Below are 26,864 nucleotides of genomic sequence, written 5' to 3'. Positions count from 1 at the left end.
GTACCACAATATATATATATGTACTCCCCTGGTTGAACAGTCAACCACAACATTCGTCACACAGGCCGTGAAGCGAGTAGTCCGTGCTCCCCACAACTTCACAAAGGTCGTACATGGAGCAAACTGTGCTCCCCAAGCTAAATCTGTTCCTGGTTTTTATATTGCAAATAACAAAAATCTTTCTTCGCTTATCCATTATCGCATTCATCCATCTGATCTCTTGGTACGATTATTTCAAGTTATTAAAACATGTGTTCCTATCTCATTATCTAACTCCACGGACGCGTAGACAGGTGGACTGATCGACGTCTGCCGAGACTCACTCGGCCTCTTGCGTTCTCCGCGGTCAGTCTCGGCGAACCAGAAGACGACCTGACTTCCGGTAAAGCAGCGCGAAGGTGGAATATAACGAGACTTTTGATGTCAACAATATAATTACCGTAAGTGTTTTGCTTTGTTGCACTATTAACCAAACTTTTGCCATTTTAGAACACAAAACACGTATTTGCTGCACTATAGTCTGAAATCTTTCTTCTTAGATGATAAATAATAGGAAATGCACATAAACACGGAGATTACAATCACTGAAGTGTTGGTATACATACTTCACCACGGTCTCTCGCTTGTATAAAATTCGCTTGTATGGGTAACGTGGCTTGGCTTGTTTCCTGTATTTATTTTTGCTCAAAATTTGGTATTTTAAATTATAATTGTGCTTTCAGTATGGTGATCGCTTGTTACATTTTCAAGAGAGTGGTAGTCCTGTTAAAAAATCGGTAGTGACAGCAAAGGTAACTATATATACAGACTTCGTGTAATGTGTGTACGTGTCACGCGCAACATTACGGCAGAGACAGTCGCACTGTGCTGACCAGTGATGATAAACGAAGATAGTGGATGGTGAGATATGTACAGGCAGAGTTGAGAGCTTGTATAGTCTGTTTTAGCCTTAACTGGTAGCCAATGAAGAGAGTGAAGAAGTGGTGTGCCATGTTCATATTTGAAAGTTCACTTCTTTATTCATATTTAGCAAAGACACAAAAAGAAATTGTTTCTCATTGTAGTAGTGCTGATGTGAAAAAAATCCAAATACAAAATTATATGATATGATCCTAATTCCTGTTGAACTAAGAAAATAACAAATCAAATATCCCAACTAAAATATGTAAAGGACTGATATCCATAAACCCCAGGTCTCCAATTTAGTTCTCATGAAATGGTCTTCTAGATATTTCATCTTCATAATGTGTGACCAGCCAAATCATCTCATCACTTTAAGGTCAGAATGTTTGCATGTTAATTGAATAAAAACAGCTTATCTGAGCTAGATATGAGAGATAACAATGTGATTCTGGAATGGTATAGGTTTTCTTTATCTACATGACTGGCAGTCAGCAGTTCGAACAGATTCACTTAGTTCCATTACAGTTTGCTTGATGCTGTCTGCAAGGGCTTCAGATGTTTGAGCACTAAGGCAGAAGCATCCTCTGCACATCCCCAGTGTAGAGTGACACCAGATCCTCCATGTCCATAGTTGTGTATCACCTGAAACCAAGTATGAAAGGTCAATGAAACTATCTAATATGAAGCCTTACTTGTTCCCCTTTATCGCAAGTTAATATTGATAAAAGGGTTGTTTCTGTCATTTCAGTTTATTTTTTATCTTTTGTAGCCTCTGGATGCTGAAAATTATCTGTCTTTATGAATTTTCCCCTGATCAAAGTTGAGTTATATTAACTATGGTCATGTTGCAAACATCCCTTCGGTATAGTGTACATGTAAAATGAATGCTAGAAAGCTAGAAAATGATTGATCTCAATTAACTAATCTGGAATTCAAACAGATTTTATTAATGTCTTTTAAATTGCACACCAACAAGCACTCACAGGGATCTGTTTTCCATCAGATGCAGCAATAACTTCTGCTTCCAGCCGAACCTCTGTTCGGCCAGGACGAAGTCCAGCCCACTGGTTTACCACGTCGGCATTCTACAACAACATGCAAGACTGATTCTAAGTGAGGTGGATGAAACAAGGAAGATGGATTATAAGAGGGTAGACAAGGAAAATATATACAGTTGCTTCTTTAAAATGGAAATATACCCCGCCCCCTTATCGCCACGTCAGTCCGTTCCTCGCGGCACAATGGTACTTATTCTCACTTGCTCAGAGCCAAAGTTTTACTGCTTTTCCAAGCAGGACCGGTTGCCTTTCGGTAAGCAGGTGCAGTTTGGGTACTACGTCACCCGCTCTTGTCCGTCTCGCGCGACCCAGTGATGGGGTGGAAGGGGATGCGGGGTGGAGCTGGAAACAAGCAGTGTCAGCGGTACCCGCTGTCCTACACAAGCTCCCGCTACAATCAGATGTTTGTTTATCATAGATGCGTGGTTTTGACCGTCTTCTAGAAAGAGCTGTACTGCGTTGAAAGATTCAGTGTCGCAATTAAAGTCCTGAGCCACTTGAGAAGGAAAATAACAGGAAGTGGACAGCCTCAGGCAGTCGTTGTATTGTGGGTTGAACGAACGATTATATGGACGTTGTGTGTGTGTTGCTCTTGTGAGAGGCGGCGTTCGTAGCATAGATTCATTTTTAAGTTCACTGATTTAAAAAAAAAGTAATAAACGTGTTCATTTGATATATTACCATTTATATCGGTATTATCCAGGAAACATTTTTTTCATGTAACAATTAAGCTGCTAAAATGTTCTATCCTTACTGGAACACCATTAAAACATGGCAAAAATTAAACCTGAATAAAGGGGAAGAATTCTGTCACACGATTCCAGATGTCCTGACTGTCTGCTCTGTCAACATTCTCATTCCAGTTTCCCTCCTGTACCACACCACCAACCACCACCAAATCGCCTCTGTCAAAAAAAAGTATAATTCTCAACAGATACAACCATTTTATGACAAGAAAACATAACGGTGAGATAAGGAAGAACAGTATCCGCTATTGTTATGCTTTCCAGAGGGGCATAATTACAAGTACAGTTCATCACTTTTCAAGACAAGAAGTTTTTGTACTGAATGTATGATATCACAAACTTTGATATATATATATCAGAGATATATGCACAAACATATTTTTACACAACATTTCAAAAAGGTACTCACAATGGAAAAATATGTGTTGCAGGTTTTTCCTTGGAAAATACAAAATAAAAATGCTTTATCCATGGTGCCTTAACCTGCAACATAACCAACCAGATACATTTTGTGATGTGATCTATACATATCTTCCTCAGGACAGGACAAGTATGTTGTCTCAACAGATCTACTTCATGTGGATATTGTGTTCACCAAAAGGCAATAAATGACACAACATGTGTCAACAACTGCCTTGAAACTGGTGGGAACCAAAACAGAAGTATGATTGCTCCCCTTGACATGCGAAAGTCTTCCAGGCATTCCAACATTTGTTTCTTCATAAAAATAATTTATTTCTCTGTTCTTCGTTGGTGGCTTAACTTTCAATATGTTTCAGTGGAGGTCAGACCTATATCTAAATTACACATGCATTTTACTAGTTATAGAAATCATTTGTACAGCTGCTTCCTCTTGACACCAGTCTCGGGCACGCTGATCTTTCTCTGCACGTGGCATCTGTTTACAGGGCTGGCTGCTTGCCGTAATATAGCCTTAGCTGCTGACACGGCGTAAAACACCAATTCCCCCCCTCCTCTTGACACCAAATCCACTTGAATTTATTATACTGTAATGATTTTGTAGTGATGTATTTATGTGTGGGTGCAGAAAAGGAACTTACTCTATACAGCTGTCCCCTCAATGGCATGACTTTTGAGTCATTCACCAGTTGGCCTGCCCTGACCCCAAAGCAGTTCACGATAACATCAAATTGATCTTTAACCTGCAAGCAGAAACAAAATGTACTAAAAAGAAGCTACAGTTGTAGCAAAGTGTATGCATGCCTCATCATATTTATTCAACTGTAAATGTAGTGCAGCAGTGTATCGAAGGGGTAGCAGGGATGGGGAGGATACCAGCATCAGGAAGGTACATTTAAAAAAAAAGACATGTTGCATATTTTTCCTTTTACTGCTGGGTGTAAGCAAGTTGTGCATTAGAACAGTTTTGTCTTCTTTCTCAAGTTTCTCAAGTATTATATATTTCCACAATAACTTCCTCCTTTGGATGTTTCCATTAACCACAATAGCTTACACTCTCTTAAAACTCCCCTTTGACTTATCTTCTACAAAAATAAGTAAATTTTCAACAAATGGTGAATATAGAGGAGTGTGAGAGAAGATCAGTTTTCTTCACCAAAAATGCTTGGGATGCCACTGATACAGTAAACAGAAGCCTAAAGTCACCTCATCCAAACACTTGATTGTTCGGAATTCCACCTTTCCACCTCTTTCCTTGAACCTGAACAAATATGTTTCTCTGTAATCTTACAGTGTTTGTTTTCATCATTCAGCATACACCAAAAAGTTAAAAATAAAATAAATGTTTGCTAGTAAATGTTTTTTCTTAAGTATTATCTTTAACTTACACTATGCATGATTGTAAGCATGCAAATCTGCTTTTGTAATTTCATTACATAAATAAATTTGAATGGTTTGGTACAAAAATGTCAAGAAATTTGTAGGTTAATTTACCTACGTAATACATGAATTTCATTCATTTAGCAGAAGTATTTATTGCTAGATTAAATATTGGTATGAACCAGGTGGAGCACAACTTGACAGCAGAACACTGTACATGCTTCCTGACCTTTGCTCCTTTTGACCTTTACTCCTTTCTGCCATCCTTCCCCATCTGTACACTTATAATTGATTTTTTTTAGCTATTACCTAGACTATAAACCCTTACCCACACCGCAGAGAGAATTTAAATTTTACAACACTTAATAATGTTCAGTGATTATCTGTACCTTCGCATGAGCCAGTTCATGTAGTATTTCACATCCATCTGAACAGTTGTATTAAAAAATCCCCATCTGAAAGTATATAAAATCTTACTTCTCAGTCAGAGTGGTTCATCCAGATCTTTTCTGTGTTGAATACCAGCATGAAAGCCTGCATGGTTCTCAACAAATCAAAAGGCAACAGACTTGGAAAATCTGTTACCTTTTCTATGTAGGTCAATTTAAATTGTTAGTATGGAAAATTATCATAACAACAAAACTAGAAGACTGACAAGTATGACTTTAGAATGCCTATGAAGAAAGGAAAATGTCAAGAAAATAATAAAATTTTATAGAGCCCATTACCCCCAAAACAAAGACAGACTCATGATGCTTACATACAGAAAGTCACAGGAATACATATTTATCAGCAGTCATGAAATTTTTTTTCCAAATTCATTAACTATCATTCATATCACCACTCAGTCTCTCTCTCTCATACACACATGAGTGGAAGTGTAATGAAATACCTATATATAAGTAATCATGCTCCTTTGGAAAGAAAATATGCCTGATGACCATATACTTAAGTTCAAATTATATGCAAATGTATATTTGCCTATAGATTGCTGTTGAACATGCTATTTCATATTGTAAATATGCTTGTATCTCCCCCATGTCATAATGACCATTGGCATTAAAGATGTCATGTGCGTGTTATGTCTCTCTCTCTCTCACACACACATAACCAAAGTACCTAAAAACTAGTCAGCCCTGTGAAAAGGTGTCACATTCAACGAGAGATGTGTCAGAACCAAGATATGAACCCACGACACTTAAATTCTCACTGTCTTACTGACAGCATCTATTAGGGACCAAGGGCTCCTTGGTCACTTCTAGCTTACACAACAGCAGCAGGAGTTTGCAGTTAATATCCAGAATGCTGTTCATGAAAATGTTTCAAAATTTATAATAAGAGAGAATCTGACTTTCAAATCTTCCTGAACACACAATTCAATACTGCTTAATAAACATTCTGCTCTACGGACTCTAAACAGAGAAAACAAAGTAGATCACAAACCTGGCAAAGGGAAATAGTTTGAGTTCTTCTGGAGTCAGATCTCTAAATCCAAGTACAGTGTCCTTCCAAAATGGATGCTAGACAGAATTCATATTATCTGTTATGAATCTCATGTAGCTAAATTATCTATTAAAGCTTTAGATGACACCCATTACAGGCAAGTCTACGAAGTACTTTTGTACCATTTAAAAACCCAAGAGAGTTTTTTTTTCCAAATTATTGGGTTTCATTCGTGAGAAGATATACTGTTTCCTCAAATCTTACAGGATAACCCTTTCTCTATTCCAGTGATGCAGACATCTCATCATCACACAATCTCACTTGTGCAAAGAAACACGTTGATGTGTGATGTTCTGTTTGTGATGCTATGTCAGAACATAACATCCTCTAATATGTATGTTTCCAGCTCTCCAGCTGGTTCACATTTATGCTTTCAGTTCTCCAGCTGTCTGTAGCTTTGATAACATGATACACTATACACTAAGATGACATGGGTTTGACCTCTTTCTTTGCACTTACTGGTTAAGCTGCAAAAATCAGAATATTTCAAAGGTGAAATATAGGGAAGGGCACACGATGCACTCACTATAGTATTATTGTGAAATGAACGAAATATATTGTCAGTATGAACAACTGTAAAGATACCTCTGTAAAGACAAAGCATAGAATTTTACTTACCTCCGGAAGACCATCAGTGTACAGTGTATATCCTGACACCAACTGTGTTGCAACCTCTTTGGCTACTGGAGAAGTACTTAGCTCTAGCATATGAAGCCATGTCACTTCACTCCATTTCCTGGACATAAAATCTGCCACAATTAAGAGATCGACGACCTTAATGTGTTTAAGTGAGTCAATTTTTTTCCAGTTAAAAAGTGTTTATTTTTACACTCCCCATGTCCCTCCTGTTCAGTTTTGCATAGGATCTTACATCAAGTGCAAGCAGCCTGGCGTGTTGAGGTGTAGACCCACTTTCAGTTTTTATTGGCTTATTTTTAATATCTACAGGTATGACAAGCTGCATAATGTGATATGTCTGTGTTGTTAATGCTGCTGGTGGTGACAGCACTTTTCTGACACTAATAGGGAAACGATCTACAGCAATGAAACATTGTTCTCATCATGTGTACAGCACACACGCACAGAAGGTAAGGCCAGCTAATTGGGTTCCCCAAAACACCAGTAGGTGTGTCGGCAAGATATAGGACGCGGCTCTCAAAAGCACCTACCTGATTTTCTCCACAGGTGTGTCGCAAAGCTGGTACGGCTCCCAAAAGCCTCCCGATCCATCCGACGTCGTGTGAGGGGAAAAGCGATCGGCTATGATGGTGACCTCCACGGCGGAGGCACCTTGTCCGTACTCTGCTTGTGTCTTCTCCAAAATGTGAACAGCTGTGGACAGGCCAATGATGCCGGCTCCCAGCACACCCACTCTCTGTCGTCTGCCTGCCGTCTGCATCTTTCGGGACTGAACCCCACACTGATCACCCCTTCAACGCAGGGGAAAGATAAGAGTCACGTCGACCTTTGGTCCCGACGCCTTAAAAAAAAAAGAAAACTGTCGGTGAGATCGAGGGTTTGCAGTAAGTCTTATCTTTATCACACCACCCGATGCCCTAACCCACTATATATAGTTCACCATCGCCAACAACACAGCAATGGTCTAATTATATATACAGGCCCGTTCAAAATGTAACCCGCACTGTCAGAGTTGTTGTGTTGTTGAGCTGTCCCGGCATGCCTCGTGCAGGTTTCAACTGTGATTTACAACCACGGATGTCAACAACGGAAAAAATACCAGCTACATAGTCATCGAGCTTTTACGCAATCTGTTATCTACCCATGCGTATGTCTCGAAAACGGGAGCAGATCGCTTTCCCCGTGAATGTGTATCCCCAGGTCCGTGCTTCACTCAGATTTGGGAATATATCTTACATAGCAGCTACGAGCTTACTCAATCTTTAGGGGGTGCGGGGGGATCGCACCAGTCTAGTCCTTCAAGCATATCCATATCTCGTTTCCCGGTCTCATGTGCAAGCAATATGTATATTGCAGCATCTAGTCATCTTATTGTTTATAAAGTCTATAAAGATTTTAGTCATTTCATTCGGTTGTACGGACTATCAGACCACCTTGGTGCGTGTACAGACTGTAGCCAAGTAACGTATAGTGTCTTGTCACGTGATCGTGACTAAGGTGACCAGACGTCCCGCTTTTGACCTCGTGTCCCGCCTGCTAATCGGGCGGGACGCCCAATGTCCCGCTTTCTGGCTTTCTAGCAAGTCCATCAAATGTCCCGGTTGTCTTTAAAAATCACTTTTTTCGGCGTTCTTTGACGGTGACGACACCATCATCGGCGCGTGTCCCGCTTTCGCCCCAGAAACGTCTGGTCACCTTATCGTGACTATAATCAGAAATACGTAATGTAAGGCTGGGGCTTGTTTATTCCTTGGTCCCTCCTCGAGGAGCATAGGGCCGCAACAACACCTCGCCAGCGGACCCGGTATAGCCAGGGCAGCCCCCCTCACTTGGGCCCACGTGGTTCGGATGTCCTTTGCCTCGCTCTTCGCCGGTGAGGTCACACGGTGCAGTCCGCTCTCTCCGCTCTGCTTCACTATCAATGCATTATGTATCTTGTTGCTTCTAGTCATCGACGGACGATGTTATCTACAGACGAGACTATTTCCAAGTCTAAACTGATCTGCTTTATCACAGATTCATAACCACTTCCCTATGCGCATCGAAATCTCGGCTTATATCGGCCCGATATAGGTTACCTATATTGACGGGCGAGAGTACTCTTACCAACCAAGGGCCATAACCCCTAATAATGGCACGTGACTTTTAGCCAATGGTGTACGTGATCGGAACTGCGCGCCATTTGCAAAGTTGTGTTTCTTTTCGCAACAGGAATTATAATTAAGCTTCTTCAGCCGTCAATTCCAATGCTGATACATGTGTTGGACTCTCAATAACAGTATGTATGATTTATATGCTCTAAATTAGCATATTTATTGAGATTTTAATTCCAGAAATGTCCAAGTTCAGTGCAGAATATTATGCTAAGAGAAGAAAGATTAGAGTATACATTAACGCAGAGAGAAGTAGAAATCGGGCCCAGCAGTTCTAAAAGCTTGCAATTTGATAATTCTTTAGCCGTTAGCGATACAGAGAATTCTGACCTGTCAGAATTTTCCTCAAATAAATTGCGAAAGTGTAGGTCATGAACTTTACCATTCAAAGGCAACAGAATTTCGACAGTTCCTTCTGTTTACTGATATAGTATAGCGTTAAAAGGCCATGTTTCTTATAGCAGTATCATAATATTTTCTCTTATTTATTTATTTTTTTGTCTTGCAAGTCCTGGGCTGTGTGTGAAAAAACGCTGATTACGCTCATAACCTTTCATGTTTATGTGTTCAAGAAGACGACCGTTTGTATGGTAAGGGATTTTTGGTGTATAATGTACTTGCTTTGTCACCAATTGCTGATAATGTTGGCAGATTTGGTCTTTTGGACTTACTGTGCCTCTGAATTTATATTTTTTGAGGCCAGCTTAAACTTGTTCAAACACCAAACTTTCCACTGCAGCAGGTAATTAAGAATATTTGATAAAGTGCAGCAGAAGGATTGTGTTCCCAGTGGTGAACCCAAAAACCTCATAGAGATAGTCCATTGACAACTGATTGTGACTGGAAGTATCAATTCAGACAAAATAACTTTAATGGTATTTTCTCTAAAACAAATGGTAATGACTGTATATAATGGTCAATAATTTATTTTACTGTTATTCTAGATAGCTGGCTGCTGGCATTTAAAGATGAAAGTGGTCACAGGATGTGCAACTGGCCACCACAATCTGTTGAACCAGATGCAAGCTTCATTAATTAGAGCTATAAAGCCAGATTCCTCATGTTCTATGCTTCCAATTCTCCTGCACAAGTCATTAAGTAAGTGCAATTTATTTTTTGATTCATAATATTCATAATTAATTCTTGTGTAGAAAATTTTTTATAAAGCATATGAGCATTAATGGTCAAAATGACTGCTATGTCATTGTGTGCTGCAGGAGAAAAGAAGGAAAAAAAGACAATACCTGAACTGTTTGAACACTATAACATGTCATTAAGCCACAAATAGTGTAACTTTGGTTGTGATTTTGCCCTATAAGAGTGAAAGTGACTAAAGTGATTATATTAAAGTGAAATTTATGCTGTGCTTTTGATCTTGATTTGTGAAATCTTATTTGCCTACTTTTTTAAATATTTATTTCCATACAGATAGTGTGGCTTTGGTTATGGTGTTCGTCCTGCCAGCACAGGGACCCACAACCCCTTGGAAGGTAATTTGAAGTCATTTCATTCATAATCATTTTAACATTTTGTTTGTTCTTACCCTCGACCAAGACTTTTGAACAGTGTTTTTTTGAAATATAACTAGAAGTGCAAAATCCCAGGTGGCTTTTGCCATATTGAAAAAAATTGAAATAAATAAGGATCACTATTTTACATGTTTTCTGCTATTGCGTTCGTTGGTTCCAGGTAAACAAAATAAATTACGGAAAGCTGTACAGCATATACTGTCTCTTCTGGAAGAGATGAAAACTGATGTGAAAGATGTGAAAAATAGGCTTGCGCAGATGGAGTACCAAACCCAAGAAAAGGAGCTGACATCTGCCACAAGGGTTACAGTTTCCCTTAAAATCTTCAAAGGATGTAGAACGTCTCGAGCTGGATTTAAAGACAGATCTAGGAAAACGAACACGAATTGGTATGTGCTTAATTATTCTGATTGGTGTCCAGTCACTTAATCCCCAGACATTTAATCCCCGACGCTTCATCCTTAAAATGAAATTTTAACTATAGTTTAACTAATGTTGTAGATTTTCAAATGATGTTGAAGTTAATAGTATAATTTGAATATTATTAATGTATTTCAATATTTATTTTAATTGTAAACTTATTGTGATGTTTATATGAGATAATTATTTAAATTTCAATTAAATTTTTTGCCGGCTTCATAATTTTTTATAGTTAAAATTTCATTTTAAGGATGAAGCGTCGGGGATTAAGTGACTGGGAACCTTCTGATTTTTTAGAAGGAGTCAAGTGTATTTTTGCTATTCCCTTTAAACATTTTCATAGCATTTTATTGCATAGAACAAATGACATGTCTGCAGTACTAAAAAGTAACAAAGGCATAGTTATGGTGGCATGAATTACAGCTGATAATAAATTTTCTGTAAGCACTTTAGCTTGGTTACAAAGATAAATATGAAACTTCCTTAATGGTTTTCATCCATATTTTGGTCTCATAATACTAGTTCTCATAACACGTATCATGATACTGCCCACAGCAAGTTTTATTTTAAAAAGTGATGTATGTTTATTATTGTCTGTTTCCAGGAATGCTATTTGGCAATGCGTGGGGGATTCAGTTTAAAGCATATCGTCAGGGACAAACGGTCTCTGCTATTTTCAAATAAATTAGCCCGGTCTTACAACTTCCATGGTCTGAAGGGAAAGAAGGGACTCAAGAACCACCCCTTTCTTGTACAAACAGTTCAGGGTAAGGATTTAAATATTTGACTCTGTGTTTTCATGAGTCATTGAGAAAAAATATTTCATTTGTCTGTAAAAGTCAATATGTTTATGCAATGTCTAGTCCTTTAATCAGCTGGTTAATTTTTGTGTAGAAAGGAATTAAGATGACAGTTGATAGACATCTTTACAGTTCCCATGTACTGGGATTGTTTTTGAAATCAGTATTTCCAGAGTTCTCCTGCCTTTAGAAATTCTACCTGAAATTGAAATGCATTTCCACTTGTAGTTCCTTTCTGTTTATAGCCATTAAAATTTTTGTGCCACTTTACATATCTATATAATTTGCTTGTACCTTTCTTTATTTCACCTTATGTTCTGGATATTAGGGTCAGTGACCTACAATTAAGTGATTATTTTTACACAGACTTCATATTCTTATGTTTGTTCTATTTTTAGATGCTGCAAGAAAAACTTGCCCTCAAGCTACTGAAGCAGAACTGCAGACGCAGATCTCTAGCTGGTTAGCTGGTGCTAGGGATTGAGAGAATGGCAGAAGGGAAAGGGCACCTGAGCACAGACTGTTAAAGTCAGTAAATAGTTCTGGGGTGGGGAATGAATTGGAGGACAAGTAAAGCTGTACAATTTTTGCATATTTAAAATTAGTTTTTTAATTAACAATTTCAATAAACATCAGAAAACGACAAATCATGTTTGTTTTTTGTAACATTTTGTTTGGCATTTATAGGGTTATTTTGATGCATTTGATATTATTGGTTTTTCTAGGAATTTTGGCATATCCTGATTTAAAAACAACGTAAATCAGAATATGCCAAAATACCTAAAATTACCAATAATAGCTGGAAATCTAGGTATCTAGGTTCACATGGGCTTCCCATATAGGAAGCCCATCTCGGCCCACGGTCGGACCTGTTTGCGCTTTCGGCGGTTGGGCCGATATAGGCTTCCCATATGGTCATAAGATAGCTCATATGGGTCCTATATGGGACACACATGGGTCCTATATGGCCTCTCCTCCAAATGCTACTAGGGTTTGTATGTGCACTACAGCATCTGTGAACATCCCTCCACGTAAACCATTTGTGACTATTGTTTATTTATATGTTCTTGCCAAAAAACACGCTAGTAAACTATCTTGTGTGATATTCTTTTCTGAGGATCAAGCTTCTAGCAAGTGTTCGTCAATTAATAAAGCACCAGAGCAAACAATAATCTGAATCACATTTACATTTGTCACTCATTATGCATGATGACAATTTGAATGTGTTTAGTAAATATTATATTGGTGGATCTGCGCACTACTTCCCTGGCTTGTAAACTCATCGGATATTGAATATAGTTTTCCGAGAAGCATTTTGCAAGCTAATCTACGAGCAGGAGACATCAGCTTGTTAGACATCAGCTTAACACAGCAGCTTGTTAGGCGTGTGAGCACCTCTCAGAATCCGAGAGGACAACGACGACATTGATGACAACGACGACATGGAAGCCAGTGTACATTACATGAAGGCAATGACAGATCTGAAGCAGACTGAAAATGAGCGAAGAGCAAGTAGATATAGTTGGTAGCAACTGAGAATTATACATCCGCAATCAGAACAACTCAGTAAAGCCTTAGAACAATAACAAAGATCTTAGAGGAGACAGTTACGTTGCTATGAAGTCCTCTGCCATCTTGCATCTAACTGATCAGACCATGAACATCAAGTTTAACAAAGGCGTTGGCGATGGATTGGACATGTGCGCCGCCAGCAGACAGCAGACCTCTCCACAGTCGCCCTACGATGGACTCCGGACGGCCGAAGAAAACGAGGCCGCCCAAAGGAAACTTGGAGAAGAACAGTGGAAAGGGAGATGAAAGGAAAGGGCTGGACATGGGGTATCCTAGAGCAGGTTTCAGCCGATCGACTCTGTTGGGCCTTATGTGCAACCTGATGCACGAAGAGGAATAGATATAGATGGATTTCACTCCTGGGCGGATATATATATATGTACTTTGGTTTATGAATATCGGCATTCTGACCTGCGTCTAGTAAAATCCTTTTACACATTATTCGTTAATATAGCCCATAAAAGGCTATTTGTGTTATTTAAACCTCAACGAAACGTCTTTTAAGACTGTGTGTACAATGGGATAATTTAAATCGGTTTGCGCGCCTCATCTTCATCATTTTTGCTGCCAGCACTCTTGAGCTGTGGCAAACCAAGGGAAGTAATCAGCACTCGGTTTGTGTGGTTACCCCCCCTGAACATTCTCTGTCGACAACGAGACTTCCGGTCACTGACATCACATCGGACATAAAAGACTTCATCATCCACAGACTTAGCAATATAGCTACATTGTCGACAATGTGGACAAAGCAAATAATCCAGGCGGGTATGAAATGTGAAAAACTTTGTTTCAATGTTTGTTTGAAAAATGGCGTTTAAACTCTTTGTGATCGCATGGTAACTGCATGAAACCGGCTTGGGAATAAAAGCTCGAGTCAAAAACGTGTAGTCCTGAAACATGTAATATTATGTACTACTGTATCGTGTCCGACTAAGTTTGAACATCCACGCCTTGCACATTGACTGAACAAGTGTAGTATTAAAGATGTGTAAACAGTAATATAAATGTAATCGCACAGAAGTTCCCTTTTTTCCAATAACGTCAACGATATATTTTATATCAAAGAAAACGTAGATTAACATCTAAATTCTGTTAATTTTATTGGATATTTTGTGCATTCAATACCTGTATATGAGCAAATAAACCCTGAGCAAAAACTAATAACTAGTCAGTTCACTTTGAGAAATGAAGATCATCAAGCGGTAATTACTTGACCATATACATCAACCTAACATTACTAATTTTTTCATTGGTCTAATTTTTTTTAAATACAAGAATAATCCCAAATACAAATCTTCAATGTCAGATTTCAAATCTAATTTGGCTTGAATAGCCATAGAATTATAGCTCATGTATATCATCTGTCATGCAGTTTGATGAAAGCTAAATTTTGGCACTTTGTTGATATTGAATTGAATGAGCTGTATATACTGTCCACTCACATATAGAAAATATACAAAATAAATGTATTTTTTTATGTATGTCCTATGGCTTAGATCAGTCATGTCAAACTGAGGGTCCCATAGGGCCACATTTGAGTCGTCATGAGGGTCACATGCAACAACTAATTGAAATCATTTAATAAAAATTATTGCAGAATATTTTTATTACTTTAACTTAGAAATAGACAGTATACATACAAATAGTTTAGCAGCTAGCCACATTCGTGAATGGAAAGTAATGAAATAGTGTAACAAAAGAAATTTTAAATGGTAACATAGACTTGTGGCAACAGCAGCAAATACATTATATAACAATTACCACAGTTCAAAATGACTATATTGTTTTGTCCTGAGGCTTGATACTTCATTTTAATGCCGATTTTGCTGTCTGGCTCAAATGTCTATGCAGTTCCAACTTTCATCAAAAATGAGAGGTGTTGATCAGTCAGTTTTGTTTTCTGAGAAGTGTTTGTTGAATCATGAAGGAAAATAACTTTACACATAGGCACAACTGAACATTGCCTGAACATTTGTAGCAAACGTCCTGAAGTTTTTAAACTTTTCAGGAAAGTATGAAAAGACATATAACAGATTTTGCGAATTGTCTAAGTGCCCATGGGCCATGTCTTTGACATGCCTGGGTAGATATTTTGAAGCCCTACTGAATACTTGTTCACATGGATTGACTTAACTAGCATTATCTCTGATAGTTTTTGCAGTTTGCACTGATATTTGTTTTATTTAATAATCTCTTCCAATCAGCATCAGACCCCAACGCCCCTATGCCAAAGAAAGGGCAGAAAGTCACAGTTCATTATACAGGTATGTTGTTGTTTTTTTAAATTGTGTAGGTTTTTTTTAATCCTGTGCTTAGGTTTCGCAATGCAGTTATCTTTTATTTGTAGATGGTTATTTGTTGGTAATTTGATAATATTATTTGAAAGCACTTTTGCTAACATTTTAAAATTATTACAATTTATTTCCATCAGCCATTGGTGAAGACAAAAAGTAGTTTAAACATTTTTTTAAATGGAAGAAAATTTGGTTGTCACCAATGTTTTAAACTAGTACACTATTGAAAAGTATAGTTATCAACATCTGCCTAATTAATATTGCTGACTTGCTGTTGTAAATGACTTTAAATTAACAGCCATCAGTGTTTGTCCTTTCCTTTCAGTTTTGTTTTATTTGTTATTTTTACTGAAATAATTGACTTCTCATATACAAAATACCAAACTTATACACAGGCTGTCTGGAGGAAAATGGAGAAAAGGGAACAAAGTTCGACTCTTCACGGGATCGCAACAAGCCTTTTCAGTTCAGAATTGGAGAAGGAGAAGTTATTCGAGGTAATATAATGATGATATGCACTACACCAGTTATTGCCAAAGTGGATATAATGTAATAGGGATGCCTGCAGCAGTAAATTTGAAGGGTCCATTCTAAGAACATAGTGGGAGAAAGAATAGTGACTTGCAATGGGTCTGCTCAACAAGTTTTATCATACTAACATCGTCCAACTTGATTACATCTCTTGTTTTTATTCTTTCACTGCCTCCTATAAATCATGCTCACAGAAAAGAGTAATTATGCAGATACTGTACATGTATATGAGTGCACACATATGATTTCACAGTTACAAACCTGTTTATGGTGTTATCTGAAATGTTATTTGCAAAAAACTTATTACAATAGATTTCTGATAACTTTGCTGCATTTATCTTTGTCATACTTTTTGCTTATGTGATAAAAATTTAAATGTCATCAGAAGCCATGTATGATAGCTAATGTTTGTTAGTATGATAGTTAATAGTTAATGCTCTCTGCCCTTCTTTAATGGTAAGGAATCATGCTTTTAAGGATAATTTCTAAAGGTTGTTCTGTTAAGATCTCAGGTAACACTGACTGGGAAGTACTTACTAGATTAGTTAACAGCATTTTTTTTTTTCTGGAGTGCTTACATAATTTTGGCAATAATTTTTAGTTCATATGACAGGAAGTCACTAACTGTAACATCTGTTTGTTTTTTAAAAGAAACAATCAGGCTAGTGCAGAAATTTAATTTTTTTTTTTCCTTTTGACATTTCAGGTTGGGATGAAGGAGTAATGGCTGTAAGTGTTGAATATTGTTAAGATTTGCATGTTAGGGTTTTGTGTGCATATGCATACTCTAATAGTAAAATTTGGGAAAACCCGTTTTTGGTTATTTGAAAATGGACTTTTTATATAAAAAATACTTCATTAATATATTTGTTAGAAATTATTTGTGTGAACCATTTAAAAAGAAAGAACTTGAACATGTTCTTTTATTTTGAAGAGACATTTTGTACATCTTCGTATTCTATTAAGATTGCAGGAAATACATTCACTAGGGAAATATTGCAAGAATGGTTCATATAATTCACTTAAAAACAGAGATGTCCCCAGTATCTATTCATTGTTATATATTTTAGATAAATTGTTTATGTTCATTTGAGGAGTCAGTAATGCTTGATTTGCACATTTTTCAGATGAAGGTGGGTGAGCGAGCAACTTTAAGAATAACACCAGACTATGGCTATGGTGCTAGAGGAGCTGGAGGAGTATATCCTTTGACAAAACATGTGGTGCTACTTGATCATATTGTATGCCTGAGAGTGTAATTATGCATGGTTGCACGCATGTTCATGTGGAATTTTCATCTTTAGAATATTTGAATAATCCTTTTTTGTTGTAGTCATTGTTAATTTGCATTACTTTGTGGCTAATCCATTTCATCCAGGTTTTCCTTAACATTCTTCACTATTCCGCCCAATGCTGTCCTTCTTTTTGATGTAGAGCTCATTAGCACCAAGTAGGAAGCAGATGCTGACCTTGAGACTGGCAAGCTGCAAGTGCAAGAACCAGTTTCAGGAACTGTAGTTGCACGAGGTTGAGACCCAAGGATATGCCAGTCCATCCTGCAGCTGCAGAACCTACAAAGATTTTCATTTCTCTTTCTTTTTTTTAAAGCTTCCAGGATAGACACTGTGGAAAGAGTGTAACTTTAATATCAGAATATGTACACTTGTCTTGTATGCCACTTTTCATTTACATGGGTTAATGTTTTCTGTTCTGCTTTGCTATCACCTTGTTAATATTCCTATGCCATGATGGCAGGATGGCTTGACTGTTCTAGCATTTTGACTAACAACTTTTTTGAAACTGGAGAATCCTGTTTTTTTACCCTCTCAGCATCGTTTTCTGTGATCATAAGAATATCTTGTGCTAGATCATGTCCATTTTTGAACTTGTTCGATGGAGGGAAGATATTGCAAGTTTTAAAATTAATTTATGTTTTTTTGCCTTAGTGAGTGCATGAGACTGTAGTTCAGCAGAGGTGGCTGTTTTGCTGGAAAACTCATGTTTGGATCATTGACTTCACCAGAAGAATTGACGTTAGCAGGGTTGGACAAAATTCTTTTCAGTGCCTGTTCATACTTTGTGCATTTACATTTCATGGAATGTAGAGAAACCACTAAAAATACCCATTTCCTTTTTTGTTCAAAAAAAAAAAATCCGTTCAGCTTATGATCATGCATCTCACAATCATAGGAGGTGATTTATCTTGCAAAATAGTAGGGGAAGGACAGAATAAATCAGTCAGCAGATCATTGAAAAAACCATACTGTAAACTGACTTAATTAGCAAAGGATGAACCAAGAGTATAGACTATTCTCAAACCCACTGTCAACATACAAATAATGAATTTTCTTAGGATTGAATTTTATCCGCTACTGGTGAGCAAATCAGTGAAATCAACTGTCTCCATGAAGTTTTTTGGGGAAAATCTTTTTCTTGGGTGTTACTTGGATCTTTCAAATAGAGACCCAATGGCAAGGAATGTCTGTAAGGAAATTTCATCTAATTTGTGCATTTTCTTCAGTGAAAATCATCCAAAGACCAATGAAAGAATGTGAGGTTTGTGAAGACTACAAGTTTCTTAATGGCAGAAGACATCAGGTGTGGGACGAGAAGCCAGAGATCGAGAAACTATAGCACAGCTTTTTCACATAATGAGTGAAGATGGCTTTTATTGGTTCTTTTGTGTATCAGATTGTTCTCATAAGATTGGTATTGTGTAGGCACCTGCTTTTATACTCATCTTTTCAAAAGTAAACAGAAAATATTACAATGCTTTTTGTGGAATAACATATATTTTGATACATGGCATAGCTGTGTGTACCACAGTGGATGAAGAAATAGTCTATTTTGAAGAGTTTACTTTTGGGAACACTTTCTTTTTCTTGAAGTCATCTGTTTATTCATTAAACCTTGTATAGATTGATGCAATCAATGCTTTGACTAAATAACATTTTGTCGTGTTCCTTTAAGGTGATAACAAAACCATTTTTCATTTAGATAAACTGGGTAGATTCTTTGCCTTAGAATGGTAATATCGTTTGAAAGCAAAATGGAGACATCTGCAACCACATTAAAAGCTGGGCCTAATGTTTGTCAACATGACTTTGTGATCAAGATCGTGTGATTGGTGAATGTTGAGAAGGGAAGGCTAAAGTCTACTAAAATCATTATGTGGAATTTGTTTATGCTTTGATGAAGGTCTAGAATTCTCAAATCTACATTTACCTTTATTACCTTAAATTTAAAGGTATAGTCAGCCTTTTTTAAAGTAGAATTTCCATTCCCTGGAAAAACAAATTTGCTTAGAATGTTTTGCTTTCTTTTTTATATAAGTTATGAAGTATTTTTAAGTGAATGCACATTGCTGCTGTTCTAAATGAGTTGGAAATTGACACATGGATGTGGAACAATTTCCCTTACTGATTTGAATTTCACTATTTCCACTAGCGCATTGTCCTTTTACTTGTACCTTAATGGTGCAGTGAAGGCCAGTCAATTTCCATCAGCTGTGGCTTACAGATAAAACATTTTAAGGCACTTTCAGTATGGCTGCACACCCAGTTAGCACCATAGCAAGTATACAGATATAGCTGTCTAAAAGGCATACTCAGCATTCGACAAAAGCTGTCCTGACGTTCCTGTAGTCCGTCACCGCATACTCAGTATAGTGGCCAGAGAGTTAAATCCCTTGTTAGGAGCATTGAATACTGAGTATGCGGTGGGCAGACTACAGGAACCTCAGGACAGCTGAGTATGCCTTATAGACAGCTATCTCTGTATACTCTATGGTGCGAACTGGCTGGGCTGCAGGAAGTGCAGAATGCAAAAAAGTTTTGGCAAGGAAGAAAACAACTATTGATTCAGCATGCATTGATGTTGAAAACAAAAAACAGATTGCTCAAGGCTCTGGCAGGATTGCTGCAAAATGTTACTAAAGGGTGCCAAGTTTATGAGAGCACATTTAGAGCAGAACTTACTAATGGTTGACGTTCTTCGAACTGGTATTAGAATAACCATCTAGAATGGCCCAAATTAAAATAACTTTCAAATTGATCAGCTGCTTCACAACTATTTATATGCTTAAGGGCAGAAAGTTGGTGTAGCACTTGTCCCTAGCCATGAATTTAATAAAAAATACTGATTTTGAGGAGTAGGGGAGGGTGTGGAAGAATGTTTCTTTGGGTGTGCTGTTATTATGGCAAGACTACAATGGTGCTAAAATAATAAATGCAGCAGAGTACTCTATAACTGCTGAAAAAAAGATAAAATCACTTAGTGAATGGATTCAGAAACAGACTTGATTGTCAAAAAGGATGATGAATGAGAACGAACAAAAGGTCAAATTTTTATAGAGATACCTAGTCCAGACAATTGGTAGGGATTAGTAATGAAGGATGGTGGCATCACATCAAGATGAGACAATTTACATCTTCAAAGTTACTTTCATATGCTGAACATAAATATATTTTTAAAAGTAACACAAAGGGTTTCATTTTGAAATCCTACAATAATCACCAAAAAATCCTTGTTTTACCAGTCATGTCTTCTTGTTCCTATTTGCCCCCAGCGGAGCATAGGGCCGCAACCACACCCCGCCATCGGACCTGGTTCTGGGCGTCCCTTTCCAGTTGGGACCATGTCATGCCAGCAGTCTCTGCCTCTCTGTGGACTGATTTCCATGTTAGTCTGGGTCTCCCAACCCTGTGCCTCCCCTGTGGGTTCCAGCCCAAAGCTTGTCTTGTTAAATTGTCGGCTGGCTTTCGTAAGGTGTGACCAATCCAGCCCCATATCCGCTTCCTGGTGTCTTGGCTGGCAGGATTTTGGTTCTCTCCCACTGGTCGGTATTGGCGATCTTCTCGGGCGATCTGATGTTGAGGATGTGGCACAGACATCTGTTGATGAATGTATCTTGTTAGTGATGACATTTGTCACCCGCCATGTCTCAGATCCATACAGAAGGATTGACTTTACATTTGTATTAAAGATTCGGATCTTGGTGTGTAAAGACAAAGCCTTGGAGTTTCCAGATAGGTCGTAGGGTGTGAAATGCAAGCCTGGCTTTGTTTATTCGGCTTCTTACATCATCATCTGCACCTCCATCTTTGCTGCTGACTATGCTGCCAAGGTAGGTGAAACGGTCAGACTCTGTAATGCATTCCCCATGTAGTTGTAGTGGGGCTTCTTGCTTGTTGTTGACCCGCGCATTACCTCCATCTTCTTGATGTTGATGGTCAGGCCAGTCATCACTGCTTCTTCTGCCAGCCGAGTGAGCTTTGTCTGGGCATGTTGCTGCTTGTGGGACAACAAGCTGATGTCATCTGCAGAGTCAAGATCCTCGTGCCCAACCCTCCTCCTTCATCTTGGCTTGGGACCAGCAGGTTACCCGAGTGGTTTCCAGGCGGAGTTTTACTGGTCATGTAGACTGAAAGAAAGTTTGTCCAAAGAAAAACCAAACTGAAATTTGTTTCCCTGATAGTAGTATGGACCATGCATCTTGTCACAGAATTTTGAATTGTTTTTAAAATGCAGCGGTTAATGATTTCCTGAGTGGACACGTACATCTTTTCAAAGTGCCGAAAAGCTTCGGTGCTACAAATTGGATCATCAATTAAAAATAAATGTGCTCAGTTTTTATGGATGTTTCTTTTTATCAGATTTTAGTCTCATGGGCCAGCTTGTGAGATATGGCTTCTAATATCTAGGTCGTACCAGTGCAATCATAAACATCCACAGATTACCTCATTTGCTCCATGCTGCTTATCTCCCTTCGTGGAAAATTTCCATCACTTATTGCATGTCGGGTACCATCAGCTTTCCCATCTGAGCTGCTTTTGCCTTTGAATTATAACAAATAATTGTTGTGGAGCCTTCCAAGTAAATCTCTTTGTTTATTAAGTGGAATTATTACAACAAAGTGTTCGCAAAGGAGTTCTCTTTTCTGTCATTGAAAAGCATCTATGTTGGGAAGAAATACATGGATAGGTGCCTTTTAAAATGCAGACCGCTGACTTGCATCACTAATTTACTGGGGTTTCACTTCCCATAAATCATTACCAAGAACAAATAGGAGGGTGCCACTTACCTGAGTACAGTGAAAAGAATACTTCTTTCTGATGTGTGAATTTAGCTCACTGAAAGGCAGGTTCATCACTAAGAATGCTTACTAGTGCACACACATATATGCATACAAAGATTCTTTTTAAAACTTATTTACTTGGCCACATACTGGCAGATCAGCACTGTATCAACCTTCACTATCAATGGATTGCTAAAGCTAACAAAAATGAGAAATTTATCTCCATTGTCAGTCTTTATGTACGTCAACTGTTATCTGAAAGGTTTTCAACTACTACAAAATACAGTGTTTAGGAATTGTGATGTACAAGAAGCATGCCAGAGCTTACAATACAATGCAGGTCAAAGACTAGACTGAAGAACATTCAAGGATATAAATATAAGGTATCTCCCAAGACCACAAATCAACCAATGCACTAACTACAAAGGTATGTGACTACTACACATCGGTGCATAGGTTCATATCTTGCCACAATACAAATTTGCCTATAAAAATTAATTATTTTCACATTCTTCTTCATGTTTCAATGCAATGCTTACCATTACAAAAATCAATCCTTAGCAGCAAGAAGAATATAAATTTTCTCCACATTTCAACACGCTTTTCATAAATAAACCAATCTCTTGCAACCATAAGAAATGATACATGTACACTGGCACTGGATGAAATTAATCCAGCAGTATAAAGTTCCTGCTGCTATACTGCAAATTGAAAATCATTCCCTTCCACTTTTCTCAGCTGCTGTTTTCAGCCTTTATTTTTGTCAGTTCAAAATACTCCACACTTGGATAGTAATCTACTAAAGTTGGGAAAGTGCAAGGGGAATCTATTTAGTGCAAGGTAAAAATAAAAAAAACTTTGTGAGAAGAAATATCACAAACAATCCAGCATTTGCAGTGCAGAATATACACATTATCTAACCATATTTTTACAGGTATGATTTCAAAGATTAGACACACTTGTACAAGGTATCTTTCAAATCAATGTTGCCACTAAAGTACAGTGTCTACCTGTCAGCTGAGAATGTTACACTTCAGGTAGGACTACTTTGCCTCATCTAGTAAAACATGTATCATTTCTGACAAAACTTCAATTCTCTTGTCACTGGAAACATTTCATCCACACATTTAGCTGAATGTCAACAGACAAGATACTTGATCATGGGAAAACAGGCATGTTACATGATCTGTTAAGTACTGCAAACACCCTGTCAGCCCATAAAATGAAGGACAGTCTTTGGGATGATAGACAATCTCTACAGTGAGTGTCCATGTGAGTGTATATGAGTGGGTGTGGATGTGCACTCCCACTTGTGAGCATCATGTGTTGTGAACCTCGCATGACTGGTCTCTAACAGCACTGGCCCAAAATCAACTGAATATTCAAGAACTTATGTTTTTGTACTGTCAGGCATGTATTAGATAAAAGCCTAAAGAATGAGTAAATGTTTGCCTACTATTTTGCTTAATAACAAAACACTACAAGTGAATTCAATCAATTTGAGGGAATTCAGCTGTGTTGAAATGGAATTATTTAACATATATCTTAACTGTTATGAAACAGATGTTAGCATATAAAATTTATATAAATCTGATTATACCATGTGTGCATCATAAATAGAAATTCAAATCACACCTGTATGAGAATGTATGTTGATTTCTTTTGTGACTGGTCAGGTGATCCAACACATTAAGGTTAACAGGCAAATCCACTTTCATTTGAGCAGGTGCAACAATGTTCTGCCCAACAACTATCAAATTTTTACCTCTAAACTCATTATTCCTCCAAAAGTTTTCATGAAATAGGAGCGATGTCTAGAATTTGGTCAAGAGCAAATCTGCATATGTGGGTACATATACTATACAGCTGAACCTGTTCTCTTGCCAAAAATGTTCCATACATGGGAAGCAGTTATTCATTTATTTACATATTAATACTGCAAGTGTGAATACGAACATGCACAAATGAAAAACATCACAAACACTTTTATTTTGGAGGCAAATGACACAGAGATGTTTAAACTGCTTTGTCTGTTGATGAAAATGGGTCTTTGCATACAAATGATCCAAAACAACATACATCTTGACATCAAACAGCTACACCAAATTTGTGACACCAGACAATGCATGAAATAAGGAAGCATGGTGGAACACAATCTTGTTTAAATATTTAAAAACATTTTTTGGCAACACAAGGAAAAAAAAAATGTATAAAGGGAACCAGATGAAATTTTATGCATGATACCAGCTTAGGTGTAGCTTTCTTTGTCCAAACACTGACATGTTAAAGTCTTTGTTCCTAGAAACCCTTAAGGAATAATACAAGATGAAATGCTCTGAAAATTGTTCACTTTTAAGTGAGAAACTACTTTAGAGAATGTTTCTTCATGCACAAGCAGCACAGTGACAAAACATTTATTTTATGATGGATTTTAAGGAGCAGATGTGAAAGAAGAAAATCAGCGTGCTCTTTTAAAAAAAACTTCTGTCATGGGTGGATTTGCAAAGATGCATATTCTCACCATAAACCAAAGGCACATGAACGATAAGAAAAGCATTGTAGGATATAGCAGAGGTGAGAATGCTGGAAGCTGGCATGCTGACAATCTTTTCTTTTATTTTCTAAAAAGAAGAGCAAAAAGTGTCTTGACCCACTGACACAAGACATCTCTAAGGCACACACTCATCCAAACAGGATGAAATATTTGAAAATCTCAAGCAGCCACCACCAAGACAAAGGAAAAAATGTTCAGATTATCAGCCAACCGACTGAGTCTGTGGTTGTTTCCAATCACAGGAATCCGTAACCCTGGGATAATGTTACCTGTGTATTATGTCTACATGTCCTCATTGCTGAAGCCCTCGTCACGCAGTTTTCAAGTTTTTTTTCCCTATTTAAAAAAAAAAAAAAAGTATAGTTGCTGAATGTAAATGGGTCTAGTACAGGTGTGGATTTATGCAGTAATGTAGTTCTGTAGATATATGGGGTGTGTTCAGGAGATCTTGGGATTGTGAAAGAACAGGGTTTTTTCCTTGACACTGCAGTTATTGGTGTGATTCAATCAGTGCACCAAAAGAAAGTTATAAAGTATGCCCTCCGATTTATAAAAAATACCGCATAAAAATTATGATAGTGATATAAGCAGATTGATTCTGCTAACAATTCCCCAAATTTATCAGCAGAATATTTTTTGAATTAGAGACAAGATTTATAAGACAATTAACAGAATACATGGTATCCAGTGAGTAGTTCTACCTGGGGCACATATAAAAATGACACAACTTCAGTGACGGAAATTAAGCACCTTGCAATCTTGCGCAATGCCACTTGAAGCTACAGCAGAAGAGTGCCTGATCCTACCTCATCTCAGTCTTTGATAGGCTAAATCCACAAAAAGCATGGGAGTTATTCATTAAATACCATGACATTAAGCACTGTCTAGTGTCACACTACTGACAAGTATGTTGTTTTAAACAAAAAACAACCACAAAAAAAAACCAACAAAACAAAAATTCCAGCGTAGCCAGATGCTATTACATATTCAAGACAATGTGTATGTACAAAGAATAATTACAGCTTTCTTTGGAATAAGATGTTTCTTGGTTATCCCTTGTAAAGAAAAGCGACAGGTATCATTCACTACGCTAAGAAAAAAAAAATTAAAGAAAGTGAACAAGGCTTTGATTATTTGACTTCTTCTCTGATATAAAGGAGAAGACAGACAAAAATCTGAAACAGAATACCTGCAATACTTAAAATATGCTCACAGAGAAAATAAAACAATTCAAAGGTTTCACTTACAAAACCAGTCCGTCAAGCTATGCCAATTTTAAAAACTAAAATGGCCTCAAAGGCTGAAGGAGTAAATAAATTAATAAGTAAATAAACGTCTGTTAAACTTACAGCTGATACTTATCAACAAGTGGACAGACTTTAGCTAATGCAGTGCAAAAGCAACATTCTGGTCCCCCCTCCCCCCACGGTCAACAGCCTTCCGCCAGGTTCACTAAAAATAAATTATGATAGGTTTTCATGGATGGGTATCAATGCTGGCAAAGGCCTAAAGACAACAGGTTCAGATTTTAAAACAAGCAGATTTGCTGCCTAAAGTCTCTTCACTTTTCTACACAAGAGTTATCACGTTTTAGTGGTTGTTCTGCTTAAAAAAAAAATTTTTTTTTAAACATTTGCAATCTGTGGCTGTTTTTTTTACCCTTTCTCTCCCTTTTTCTCTTATTAGTTTTTAGATTATCCCACCACCACCACCCAACTCCTTATATGCATTCACACCTCACGCAACAGCAACAGTGAACATGTTCAGTGTACAAACAAAACCAGATCTTTGTAGTTAGTATCCCTCAAAATGCAGATTAAAAAAGATGACTTTTGTGCAGATATAGATCACTGATGGGAACTATCATGCCCCCTCAGTACAACAGGATGCGTTTCTCCACAGACTTGCGGCAGATGGGGCACTCATTAAGCCTGTCACCACAAAGCTGGCAGGCTCCATGACCACAAAGGAAAATCATGTTCTTCAGGCGGTCCATGCAGACTGGGCAGCAGGTCTGTTACCCAAAGCAAAAACAACTGTGAATAAGAAAGCTATCAGAATTATGTTTCTTAGCTGAGCTTCAAAAGTTAAATGACAGCAAAAGCTAGTTAACTTGAAAATATGTACGCTATATGTTTTTTACCCCAAAATATAATCCGTTTCAAGCTACACATAACTTTCCCATGTCAATGTATCTTCTAAAATAACTATAATGTCAGGACTTTTGCGGTTGTAAGCGCTATTTGCCTAACACCTGCGATATTTCTATGTTGAATCTATCATTTT

At 37.6% G+C, this 26,864-nt stretch overlaps 3 protein-coding genes and 1 long non-coding RNA gene across 5 annotated transcripts in view; 2 read left to right on the top strand and 2 right to left on the bottom strand.

Moving 5' to 3' along the window:
• Nucleotides 1-986: 986 nt before the first annotated feature.
• On the bottom strand, nucleotides 987-7,784 carry LOC112573874 (D-amino-acid oxidase-like). Of its 2 annotated transcripts, XM_025254532.1 has the most exons (11): nucleotides 7,654-7,784; nucleotides 7,180-7,490; nucleotides 6,629-6,746; nucleotides 5,951-6,027; nucleotides 4,897-4,962; nucleotides 4,334-4,388; nucleotides 3,769-3,870; nucleotides 3,117-3,190; nucleotides 2,749-2,866; nucleotides 1,887-1,988; nucleotides 987-1,545 (listed from the first exon to the last, which is right to left on the bottom strand). In XM_025254532.1, the coding sequence occupies exons 2-11, from the start codon at nucleotides 7,407-7,409 to the stop codon at nucleotides 1,423-1,425; spliced, it is 1,065 nt and encodes a 354-aa protein (XP_025110317.1). In that variant the 5' UTR covers nucleotides 7,410-7,490; nucleotides 7,654-7,784; the 3' UTR covers nucleotides 987-1,422. The 2 variants fall into 2 exon arrangements, with proteins under 2 accessions (XP_025110317.1, XP_025110316.1); XM_025254531.1 differs by lacking the exon at nucleotides 7,654-7,784 and having other exon boundaries at nucleotides 7,180-7,626.
• Nucleotides 7,785-9,973: 2,189 nt separating this feature from the next.
• LOC112573877 lies at nucleotides 9,974-12,133 on the top strand. The gene is made up of 4 exons (XR_003101295.1): nucleotides 9,974-10,292; nucleotides 10,492-10,720; nucleotides 11,356-11,518; nucleotides 11,950-12,133. It is a non-coding gene; the product is annotated as an uncharacterized LOC112573877 (long non-coding RNA).
• A 1,599-nt stretch (nucleotides 12,134-13,732) lies between these two features.
• LOC112573875 (12 kDa FK506-binding protein-like) lies at nucleotides 13,733-19,045 on the top strand. Its single transcript, XM_025254533.1, has 6 exons — nucleotides 13,733-13,888; nucleotides 15,328-15,387; nucleotides 15,813-15,914; nucleotides 16,655-16,677; nucleotides 17,076-17,149; nucleotides 17,348-19,045. Exons 1-6 carry the CDS (start codon nucleotides 13,861-13,863, stop codon nucleotides 17,400-17,402), a joined length of 342 nt encoding a protein of 113 aa, XP_025110318.1. The 5' UTR covers nucleotides 13,733-13,860; the 3' UTR covers nucleotides 17,403-19,045.
• Nucleotides 19,046-22,141: 3,096 nt separating this feature from the next.
• LOC112573871 (E3 ubiquitin-protein ligase MIB1-like) overlaps nucleotides 22,142-26,864 on the bottom strand; it is a 71,792-nt gene continuing 67,069 nt past the window's right edge. The window contains 1 exon segment of the mRNA XM_025254526.1: nucleotides 22,142-26,592. Within this exon segment, the coding sequence (XP_025110311.1) occupies nucleotides 26,452-26,592 (141 nt within the window). The 3' untranslated portion in view covers nucleotides 22,142-26,451.

This window comes from Pomacea canaliculata, linkage group LG10 (genome assembly GCF_003073045.1).
Source record: "Pomacea canaliculata isolate SZHN2017 linkage group LG10, ASM307304v1, whole genome shotgun sequence".
NCBI classification, from domain to species: Eukaryota; Metazoa; Mollusca; class Gastropoda; order Architaenioglossa; family Ampullariidae; genus Pomacea; species Pomacea canaliculata.
The sequence above is the reverse complement of the archived record's forward strand: the minus strand, read 5'-3'. Positions and strand labels throughout refer to the sequence as shown.

Bases quoted from the DNA above. Each gene is read 5' to 3' on its own strand.
- LOC112573874 (XM_025254532.1), bottom strand. From the start codon at position 7,409: ATGCAGACGGCAGGCAGACGACAGAGAGTGGGTGTGCTGGGAGCCGGC. The intron at 4,963-5,950 runs GTTTGTGATCTA...ATATACTTTCAG, and splicing joins AAACTATTTCCCTTTGCCAG to ATGGGGATTTTTTAATACAA. The intron at 3,191-3,768 runs GTAAGTTCCTTT...GTTATGTTGCAG, and splicing joins TGAGGGGACAGCTGTATAGA to GTTAAGGCACCATGGATAAA.
- LOC112573875 (XM_025254533.1), top strand. From the start codon at position 13,861: ATGTGGACAAAGCAAATAATCCAGGCGG. The intron at 16,678-17,075 runs GTAAGTGTTGAA...CACATTTTTCAG, and splicing joins GGGATGAAGGAGTAATGGCT to ATGAAGGTGGGTGAGCGAGC. The intron at 17,150-17,347 runs ATATCCTTTGAC...AACATTCTTCAC, and splicing joins GCTAGAGGAGCTGGAGGAGT to TATTCCGCCCAATGCTGTCC.